This window comes from Vollenhovia emeryi, unplaced genomic scaffold, assembly GCF_000949405.1.
Source record: "Vollenhovia emeryi isolate VEMERY1.0 unplaced genomic scaffold, V.emery_V1.0 DF939153.1, whole genome shotgun sequence".
Lineage (NCBI taxonomy): Eukaryota > Metazoa > Arthropoda > Insecta > Hymenoptera > Formicidae > Vollenhovia > Vollenhovia emeryi.
This window is the reverse complement of record NW_011967213.1, coordinates 180,065-190,760: the sequence shown is the minus strand read 5'-3', so window position 1 is coordinate 190,760 and position 10,696 is coordinate 180,065. Positions and strand designations below refer to the sequence as shown.

The following is a 10,696-nucleotide window of genomic DNA, read 5'->3' as shown; positions in this document are numbered from 1 at the left end:
GTCGCAATCTGTCCAGGTTTGATTAATGTATGATTTACAGTGAGTTACGAAAAAAATTCATCAGCAATTAAGAGATTTCCCAAAAATATTCTATCCTTATCTGCACGTTTGCAATAATAAATGAGTAGGTGTATAATTTTTGTATAAATTTACAGTGCGGAACGCTCTCAGATAAATTCTGCAACAGGAAAAGAAGAGGCGACAAACTGTCGCGATCATCACCGCGCCGTAACACGCAGAAATTAATATTGTTGAGGCCGCGCGGCGATCGCAATGGTAATTCTGAAATTTTCAGTTTCAGGCATTCTCGTTTGTAAATCTCCGTTTTCGCGAGAGGAAGAAACCAAAGGATTGTAGAAATAGTTAAAATAGCAATGTTTAGTTGAGTAAAGTATCTGAGATTTTTGTTCGCAATTTCCTGTCGGATTCTTGTTGGCTGTCAGCTGTTTTCGCTCGAGCTTTAACACACAAAAGTTAAAGCGAAAAGATGCCGTTTATTTTTCAATGCAAAAGCCACTACTGCTTTCTCATCTCTCGGAGTGCTCGGTAGCTTTTAATAATGTTTCCCAAATTTGATGTTTGATAACGTTATCGCTCGTTAAAGACGTACAAAGTTGCCAATTGCATCATATTATGAAACGAAATATTATGAACGCGAGCTCGTGGCGTTTCTATAAAGTGTACCAACAATTAATCCACTGCGATACGTAGAAAAGGCCGAATTAAGCCGACTAATTGACTTGACCTTGTCCATTGCTGAATTGCTTTATTTGTTCGAGCATGACGAAACTCTTGTCTCGGTTTTTGGCAATTAGAGTGGCGCCGCTTGTCTATTATAATCCAGCCGATTCTACGAGTATGCGTTTTCCAGGAAGCTCCGAGAAATGCGTTTAATAAAAGCGCGCGTACATCGCGAAAAAGCACGATTTTTTCGTCGTTGATAATATCGCGTTGCTTACAAATATTTATTTCGTGCCAAATTCAAAGGAAAAAAAATATCGTTTCTCCGTTTATTTGTATTTAATCTCAAATGTTATTTAATTTTTTTATCTTCATGTCACGTTTCATGCAGAATAAAATAAAATTATTTTAGTCTCTGTCGCCAGTATTTCGAGGTTTGATCTAAATAATATTTTTTTTATTGATAAATTCGCGTAAAATTATTTTCATAAATCTCTTTGCGCTCATTTAATTTAAAAAGTAATCCTAGAATAGCCTACAAATTTTATTATTTTATTATAAAACCGGTGCATATACTTCAAAAAGACTTTCGATCGATGTTATCGCAGTCGTGTATCTTGTCAACGAAAACATTACCAGAGACGTCCAATGTAAAAATAATCGCGATTTCGAAGCACCTCGAAGTCGTCGACTGTCTCACACGAGCCAATGTTAACGCTCGGTCGTCTTCGCTGCCCAACCAACAAGACTACGAAATTAAAACTCTCCTCGAAGTCCCTCCCGAAAGTTTCGGAGATTTATTCGCAAATCCAACTGTCACCAATCGCGCCACATTACCGAAGCCGGGATAATGCTGAGCGAAGCGGTCGCGATAAATCCTTCAGGTTGTTTCACGTTAAAACTCTTGATATAAAACCACGAAACTGCGGCCTTTGCATTTTTGTCATTGCATGTTCCGAAGCTGCAATGTGAAACTGAAAAATTGTAATATTTAACCCTGTAACGTCGACAGCGATATTCCCTTCGCGAATTCAAACGCCTCTTCTCGTTGGTACGCGTCCTTTGTGACTGTGACAGAATTTTAGAAAAATCCTGAATAATCGAAGCTACGTCATTTTTTTTTGTTTTACTGCCTTCTGGATAAAAAAGTAATTATAACTGAAATAATCATGACTGTGCAATGTGCCGGGAAAAGGAACCCACCGTGTTAAAATAAATATCAGTTCTCGTTAAAAATAATTTCGCTCTGAAATAATTGCATTAAAATATTGTACAAAGGTTATGTCAAAGTAATTTTGACTGTCAAAGCTTAATAACGGGGTGCACTGCGTTGCATTTATACATGTATACAATACTTTTATGTGTATCTTCTTACACGTCTCACCTATATTTTGAAAGAAAAGAAATATATATTCACTACACGGAGAGAGTTTTTTCTTAACATTTATTCTGAAAATCATGTGATCGTGGGACAACGTGGCGTGTCCAAGAACTTTATAAAATAAATTAATAAGGCTCGTATGTGTTAAACACAAATTTCAAAGAATTTAAAGGACTCAGAGCCGTGACAGGATGGTAGTGTCTAAATATTCTATTCTAAATTTATTGCGAAAAAATATATACCCTGGCCGAGGTGATATTTTTTCGCAATAAATTTAGAATAGAATATTTAGACACTACCATCCTGTCACGGCTCTGAGTCCTTTAAATTCTTTGGAACTTAATAAAAGTTTTTTGAAATTGTATCATACATTCTACTTGTAAAAGGTATACTAACTAAGTAGAATTACCAGTAAAATGTATGGTAAAATTTCAAAAAACTCTCATAAAGTTTTTCGAAATGCCACGTTGTCCAAGAAAAATTCTCTCCGTGTGTATGAAAGAATAAGAGAAAACAAGAGACATTTAAACAGTAGTAGAATATAGCTAAAAAGAGCACAAATATTTGCCGTATTATTACATAAAATTCATAATTGTTTTAGCGAAAAGAGCGTATATTAATTTGCGACGTGTCCTTTTAGACAAAACGGAAGACCGTCCATCATCAAATAGTTCAAAGAAATCAACGTTGAGCACCGGAAATAAAATCAAAAGTAGAATTCCAACGACCCATTTCGGACGAAATGGCATGCAGGTACGTTAATTACCTAGCACAGTACACTGCTAAATAGCTTTTGTTATAATAAAGAAAGATTTATGCTCAACGGTCTCACCTGCCATCTAATCAGCTGCGATATATCAGTCGTCAATATTCCCGATGATCAATCTTAATTCAAAACAATTATTCGTAGTAATTGATGAGACGTCTTCGATTCTTGTTCATTGCCTGTCGTGACTTTTAATCTCCTCACAGGGCGACTCGACGAGTCATCCAACGTACGTGGAGACTTCCAGCGGGATTAGCTCCAACAACAACGCCGCTCGTCGACCAAGCATGAAGACCCTGAGTGTATTGCCGTCTAGAAAGCCGACGAACGCGGTCCCCGTGGAGAAGCGTCAGCTGGAAATACAATACACTTCTAAAAGAATGCGCTACACGAATTTGAAAAAGACGCTCGTCGATAAGCAAGTAACTGTCGAGCGACATCGATTCTCCCTAGTAGCGAGTCGTCGTAAATAATTAGAAGATAGTACAGTAATTTTTCGGCGATCCTTTTCGAACGTCAAAGATTAGAGATTGGACAAATTTCTAGATAAAAATAGCACGAATTATGGCTCCTTACTTTTTAGGAGACACAAATCGACACGAGTTAACACACTCGAGCACAGTTTGCCACTGTGAAATGGCAAAGATTTCAAAAACAAGATTTTAAGAAAAGGTTTTATCGAAAAAAAAAAGATTCTATCGAAATGCTCGGAGCGGTTCGCTTCGGTTAAAAACACTGTCCTGCCGAGCAGAGTCGAATAGTGTCGATTGAGTTTGAATTAAGTTTTAAATGGGAAGCGACATGTGTCGATTTGTGTGAAAAATATCGACTGTGTTCTCTAAAAGGAAAGCAGCCTATAAATACCCTAGCAGCACAGTGTATTGGCCGATATCGTCCAATGTAAAACCAATATTGGCCGTGGAATAAACGTAAATGTTGCACGACAATAATTATATAATATTAGATTCATATTGGAAATGCATTGGCCAGTATTTAGCAATGTAATAAGACTATTGATACAATATTAGACCTATACTGCTAAATAGACATATTTGGCTAAATAAAAGAAAACGTCCACCTTACAATATTGGAAATACTGGATTTACATCATTTCTCAATATTGCGCCAATATATTGTGCTACTAAGGGAATCGTTTAACATTCTTTTGTGACATTCTGCTCTGTTGCGCGTCCGCAGAAAATGGCGCAAGATATGCACGACGAGATATCGAGTCTGCGGGAGAAGATAATCGCGGCCGGCGGCAAGGATCCCGGCAAGATCGAGGAGCTGAGATCACTACAAGTTGAGTGCCCCAAGCAAAGCCCGCCGACGCCGATCGAGACAAGCTCGCGATGCGATGCTCCCGAGCAGCGGGAGCCAATCTGCATGGACGAGTCGGTAGTAATCGGTGTGTCGCTGTTGCAAAATGAGCTGCGGAATATCTGCGACCGCTCCCAAGAGATCTGCCAACGCACCCTGGACAAGAGCTCGTCGTTCGCATCCCTCGTCAAGTTCTGGCTGACAGAATCGAGTCGACAGGACGAGACGGGCAACGTGTTGATCCCGGCGGATTATTCAGCGGTGGAGGCGCAGCAGGCGAAATTCACGCGAGACAATGAGGAGATGAGAACGCAGCTGGATGATCTGAGAACGGCCCAGACGGACTTTGTCGCCGAATTCGCGTTGAGATCCTCGAGTCTGCGTTGCGAATACAACAATTATCGCGAGCGCGTGAAGGAAGAGAGGCCGAATGTCGATCGCGGGGACCTGCTGCAGGCGCAGCTGAGCGTCGCTCTGGAGGAGCTCAAAGCGGAGCGTGACAAGGCAAGTCAAGGCAAGGAAAGGACGAGAATGCTGGAGCTACAGACGCAAAAGGCGCGGGCGAAGGTTCGCGAGCTGGAGGGGCATGTGGCTAACGAGGAGGTGAAATCGCAGCAGCTGGAGAACAGCGTGAAGTCACTGGAGGCTCAGTTGAAGCAAAAGGATCAGGCGATGGAGCTGAGGTTGAAGGATATGCACAAGGCGATGAAGAGCAGCGAGGGCCTCGTGACGAAGATGGAGAAGCAGCGCGACAGCCTCGAGTCACGGTTGTCCTTTTAATCCCGCCGAATTCTCGGCCCTTATTCATCTCAACCTTTAAGAAAAAAAGCATAATGTTAATTTTAAGATTAAATAAAGGATGAGAAGGATAAAAGTAAAGAATAAAGAAGGAAAGCTTTTTTTTTAATAAAATTAAAAAGTTTTGAAAATTATTTGCATCTTTAGCTAGATAGTGGGGTTGCTTGGATAAGGGCAAGATCGATCCCTTTTATTCTGTATTTTCTTAAAGTTGCCTATTTTAGAATGTTGGAGCTCAAAGAAAAGATGGCTCGCAAGGAAGCGGAAGCAAATGCTACCATTAAGGAGTTATCGGTAAAATTTGAAACGACGAACGCGGAGTTCACCGAAGAGAAAGACAAGAGGTGAGCTATAATTCCGTCTTTCCGTGCCATCTTTGAAGAAAAATAACTGTTATTATATTATTTCATTTTAACACGTTTCATGCACGTGAATAATAAGAACTGTACATCTTACATTATCTACCTCCGTTTTTAGATTAAATGTGGGAGGTTTTCTAAAAAAAAAACATTTACCGTAATTAATTCTAATATTAAATTTATATGCAGGCAACAAGCCGAAAGTGCTCTAATTGAAATGGAAGGACGTTGTAAACATCTCGAAGAGAAGAGCCAGCTGCTCTGCGACCTCGCGAGTGAGAAGAGCAACAATATTACTGTCACGGGTAGGTAAGCTCAGCAATTTCAAAGTACCGAGAAAATTTCTCATTTACATTTTAAACGAAGTATTAATACAAAGTATTATATATATATCCGCTGGTGAAAGCTTTCATTCCGATTATCGGTCTTTAGATAATAATCACACGGAGAACGAGATTTGCTTGTATAACGATCTGATGACGGCCCGAGCCGAGCTAGAGCGACAGAGGGAAAAGATCAAGCAGCTAGAAAGGGAGAAGCAAGAGATTGTCGCTGTGATGCATCAGGCGGCCGTTAGTTTGCACTACTTTCGGAATCCCTGCTCGTATAGCAACTAATTAAAAACCGTTCGATTCGCTTCCCCTCGCTCGTTAGACCGTGATTTTCATCTCCGACAAGCCGTTCTCAAAACTAGTTCTATTATTCAATCTTTGCTTTCGCCCATAGAGCCACGATAATGAAGACGAGACGAAGGATAGGCTGGCTGCCGAACTCGTAGCCAAGACTAATGATCTTCAGAATTTGATGTTAGAACACGCTCGGCTTCAAAAGATTGCTAGATTCGCGTAAGTTTCAATATCTCAGAATATTATCCTGTCAATGTCTGCTATACTAGATACTTTAATGCTATTCAAAAATATGCAGAGGAAAAAGTTAATATTTCCATGTCAAATACAATCGAACAAGATCTCGTAGCACATTTATATGTATTATATCAACAATTGAAATAATTCTTTCTGTTCTGTACTGTGTATTAGTATAGAAGCTAAATCGTCATTTCGCACATTTCTGGATCAAAGATTTGCTTAATTCGGTTTGGATCGTTGCTTTTGCGAAGCTTATTAGTTTTGAATTTAGACTCTCAATTAATTATTTCCAGGCAAGAGAGAAATGACGTACTGGAGAACCAGTTATCCGAGATTCAGCATCGTCTTCAGGCGAGATCAAAAGAAAACGGCAAGGGACTTGATACCACGGAGCTTCAGCAGCAGATTAGCGACCTGCGTAACAGCCTGGCCGAGACTATTCAGCAGAACCAGGAGTTAGAGACCGCCCTGACGCAGAAGCAGCTAGAAGTGGAGCAGCGCGATCGAGTGATGCGCGAGCAAAGCAAATTTCTCAAAGTCCGGGACGAGCTGCTAAGTCTCCTTAAAGGGAAGCAGGCAAACGCGGCGAATCCTAATGAAAACTACGAGGAGGATATCCATGAAGTAACGTGCGACGTTCTCTACAGTCTTCTTTCTAATTTTCTCAGATATTACATTAAATCCTTTTAATCCGTTCTTAATCCAGAGAGAGAAAAAATTAAGATAGTAATATATCCGATGCTTTCAGGCATTGTTTTCTGTAGATCATATCTCTCGGGATTTGGCTGCAACGATTTAATTCTATTGGAGATTCTAACATTCTTTTTTTTTCAATTCTCATTGTGTTCAGATCAACAAGCAGATTGCGTCGAAGACGGAGGCAATCCAGGAATTGTACACCACGCTCGAGGGCAAGCAGATGCAAGTGATGCGACTGGAAAAGCTGGTGAAGCTGCTGGAGGATCAGCAGGATCGCGCACAGGCACAACGCACGCGGCTCGAGCATCGCATTGCGCAACTGGAAGTGAGCTTGCGGGAGAAAAGTAAAAACGACAGCAACCGGTATGTCGTGAGAAAGTATTTGCGTAAGCCTCGATCGAGCATCGCCAACGACAGATTGTCGCGCGCTTTATCTTACGAGTCGAGACGAGCGTTACTAGAGGCATCCGCGCCATATCGATATTTCTCGCGTCACGTTCCACCCACGAAGAGTTCGGATCCACCGCCGAGAAAGTTTCATCCTAACGACTGGTGTCGCATCTCTTCCGATAAGGAAGAGGCTTTCGTTTGCGAGCGATGTCGGCGGAAAGTTAACGAGAATTTCAGGGATGACGTAATCCATCACGTTGGAAATCGTCGCGTTCAGGGATCTCTTTACGGTTGGCTGGTGGATTCCTCGACTTTGGGAGCCTTCGGCGAGCCGACGAGTCGCTTAAACAAATTTCACGGCGAGCTCAGCTCTGAGGAAGACGCGGATTGTCTCGACGAGATCGTTAATCCTATTGTGGTTCGTGATAATGCGAAGGATTGTAACAGAGAATCACATCGTTGTCGCAAACAACATTATTGTCAATATCGCGGTCGCCTGCCAAGGCGGTCTCTTCTCGACGCCTGTCCTCGACGGTGTAATCCGATTATTCGCGCGACGTAATATCATTATTTCTCATATAGCTCATGCATTACAACGAGGCTTATCGCATCCATATTATAACTAATCACTTCATCCTGAGCGACAGTTGTTATCGATGTGAATAAAAAAGTATTCTTAAAAGAACATACGATAATTAAGTACACCATGTATGTTTTGAAGTGCGCTTGGTACGCCCCCAAATTTGCCTCCAAATTTTACGATCACTTTTGCATGGCAATCATTTTTTTATTCCTTAATTCAATAAGTTAAGATAACATCAGTATTTCACAATATTCTCAAATACCTGTTATTTTTAGGCAATTAATCGTTGTTATTACGGATATAAGTAAGTGGACGCCATTAGCACACACTCGAGACAGATTTTTAGACGAATTTTTACTTGTATATCTCTTTTCATTGTAACGTCACTTTTTAAAAGTCTTTCAGAGTTCTTTCTTGTCTCAAATGTGTTGATTATGTGGCCTGTTTTGGTAGGCTAGGTACTCCCTGCTACATTGTATCAGCACTAATGTAACTCGACGACAGAATTTCTTACAGAGTGCCTAGCCTTGCAAACAGATCGTATTCCAATGTTTCTACGCTTCTGATAATGTATCCTTTTATGTTTTAGGAGTAGAGCCTTCGGCATCCTGTAAGAAACTCTGTAATCGTCGGCACAGCTTACAAGTATCAACCTGCGGTTGTATCGGATTTAACAAGAAATTACTTACATGTGCACGTCCAATATCTTCAATTCGCCTGTGTATACAGACCGAAAGTTATATCTACAAAGCCTAAAATTGTACGTGATTCATGTATCACATATTTTGAGACAAATAACGTGTTTATACAAACGCGTTTTTGTAGATCCCGTTTACTTTGTATAACAGCATATACTCTATTGAATAAAAATATTTACACAAAAAATATATTCATTTATCCCTCCAATTAATCGCTGTCGTTTTCGCTGCTGTCCGAATAGGCACCTAACAACGAGAGACTGTTGCCAACATTATCTGATTTGGCGCCTGTATTTACTGTACTCGACGTGCTCGTCGAGGTGTCGGGTGTCTCGTCCAACTGCGAAACAGTCTTCTTGTCGGAAGAATCAGCACTTTCGGTCGTTTTACTTTGCGACTTTGCGTTTATCTTGATACCAATATTGCTCTTCTTGATCAAACTAGACGAATTCTTTTTAACAGATGACAGTCCCGTACTGTCCGACCATAATGATGCTTTAACAAGTTTTGAGGATTGATCAGAATTTTCCTGAAAATAATCAATAATTATCGTCAGCTTTTACGCTTCCGATTAAATTTTTCTCGCACTAAAGTCGATAAATTAAATACAACATTAAAAACCCTACCGTTTCTTTGTCGCCTGCTTCGTCTGTCTTAAGCATTTTTGCAGGAGGTTGAAGCCTTCCCTCTTCTTCTGCCTCTTCCAGCTCCTCGATTTCCTCTTCCACTACAGTTCTGCTCAGTTGTCTCTTGCCAAATACAGATTTAATGTACTGCTCGTCCAATTCTTCTTGCTCCTTTTCCGTCCTCTGTCTAGCGGACTCCGTGTCATATTGCTCCAGCATCTGGTCGTAATCTATGGTCTGCTGCCTTCGGTTCAGGTCCTTCAGGTCTTCCAAAGATTCCAACAGCTCCAGCTCCTGCTTCGACTGTTGCGTTCTCTTCTCCAGGAGCTTCATCGGATTGGTGGCCTCCTCTTCCTTCTCCTCGTCCTCCTCCCGCTGCGCCTGCTCCTCGGCCAGTTTCAGCGCCATAAAATTTCTCGTGGCGCCCGCCTCGATCTCGTAATCCGTATTCTTCGGATCGGTCTTGAACGATATCTCTTGCAGGCAGCGAGTGCACTTAATGTAGAACCTGTAAATGCGTATGCCGAGATAATCGTCGCCCTCGACGTCCTCCTTACGCGCATTAAATTTCTTGCCCTTGTAGATATATTCACCGCATGTCTTGCAGCGCATGTTGAACGGCGCCATCAGTCGCACGGTGTACTGGCGATTTCTCGCCAGTTTCATGCGCGGGATCTTCGACGGGTCGAAATCCGGCGGATAGTATTTCTAGAAGTGCAACGGGCGAGGATTATTAAAGGATACAGACGCGGACACATTCTGTGACGAGCGATCCCTCGTCTCGTACTTACGTTCAAGACTTTGCGCTCCGACATCCTGAGGCTCTAGCGGTGTCCGCGCGGGCGATTAAGCTCCGAAATTTATATCTTTAAGACTGACTCGCGAACGGCGGTCGGTCTTTGACGTGCGGTCGACCGAACTTCTATCTTCCTGTTCTTACGACACTCCGGTTCTCACCTCGAAGATTGAGACAGAACTCGTCCGAGATACACAGTTCGCTCCTCTGTTTATATTGCCAGGGAGAAGCCTAGTGAGAACTGCCACGGCCCGGTTTTACGCGACCCTCGAACGCGACACGCCCTCTGTGGACATTGAAAACGTGGACATGAACTACGTAGCCAATGTCCACGCTTGGGCCAAGCGGATAACGCAGATGTGCACGTTTTGGTTGTGTTCCGTGCTACATGCATGAAATGTCGATAAAAACAGAGTTACTGATTTTTCTATATGCGAGCGAACAACCCAACTTGTAGAAACCATTCACAACCCCTTTTCTTCGCAAATTCTTCGCAATAATTGTGCTTTTACATTTTTATCATTTCTTTTTTCAAACACTAGAAACGACAAAACGCGCGCTTCGCGCGCGCAATTTGTAGTTGAGCATTGTATGTTTTTAAAGGCGTGTGTCCACGATGCTAGAACTTGGTCCAAGCTCTAGTTTCGAGAAATGTGTAGCCAATCAAGTTGCAGCTATTCCATAAAAGCTGCAAGTCGATTGACTACACATTTCTCGGGACTAGAACTTGGAC

General features: G+C 41.8%; 3 protein-coding genes across 4 annotated transcripts in view; 1 reads left to right on the top strand and 2 right to left on the bottom strand.

The window, feature by feature from the left end:
* LOC105565324 (spondin-1) overlaps window positions 1-3,107 on the bottom strand; it is a 37,448-nt gene extending 34,341 nt beyond the window's left edge. The window contains exon 1 of the mRNA XM_012018415.1: window positions 2,895-3,107. The gene's annotated coding sequence lies outside the window, so the exon portion shown is untranslated. The remainder of the gene's footprint in view (window positions 1-2,894) is intronic.
* LOC105565325 (spindle pole body component 110-like) overlaps window positions 1-7,932 on the top strand; it is a 16,216-nt gene extending 8,284 nt beyond the window's left edge. For both annotated transcript variants that reach the window (XM_012018421.1, XM_012018420.1), the window contains 9 exons: window positions 2,703-2,815; window positions 3,035-3,250; window positions 4,026-4,915; window positions 5,171-5,290; window positions 5,495-5,610; window positions 5,738-5,877; window positions 6,032-6,150; window positions 6,465-6,795; window positions 7,022-7,932. In XM_012018421.1, coding sequence (XP_011873811.1) covers window positions 2,810-2,815; window positions 3,035-3,250; window positions 4,026-4,915; window positions 5,171-5,290; window positions 5,495-5,610; window positions 5,738-5,877; window positions 6,032-6,150; window positions 6,465-6,795; window positions 7,022-7,822 — 2,739 coding nt within the window. In that variant the 5' untranslated portion in view covers window positions 2,703-2,809 and the 3' untranslated portion in view covers window positions 7,823-7,932. The remainder of the gene's footprint in view (window positions 1-2,702; window positions 2,816-3,034; window positions 3,251-4,025; window positions 4,916-5,170; window positions 5,291-5,494; window positions 5,611-5,737; window positions 5,878-6,031; window positions 6,151-6,464; window positions 6,796-7,021) is intronic.
* Window positions 7,933-8,026: 94 nt separating this feature from the next.
* On the bottom strand, window positions 8,027-10,242 carry LOC105565326 (coiled-coil domain-containing protein 94). Its single transcript, XM_012018422.1, has 3 exons — window positions 9,959-10,242; window positions 9,168-9,875; window positions 8,027-9,070 (listed from the first exon to the last, which is right to left on the bottom strand). Exons 1-3 carry the CDS (start codon window positions 9,980-9,982, stop codon window positions 8,750-8,752), a joined length of 1,053 nt encoding a protein of 350 aa, XP_011873812.1. The 5' UTR covers window positions 9,983-10,242; the 3' UTR covers window positions 8,027-8,749.
* Window positions 10,243-10,696: the final 454 nt, after the last annotated feature.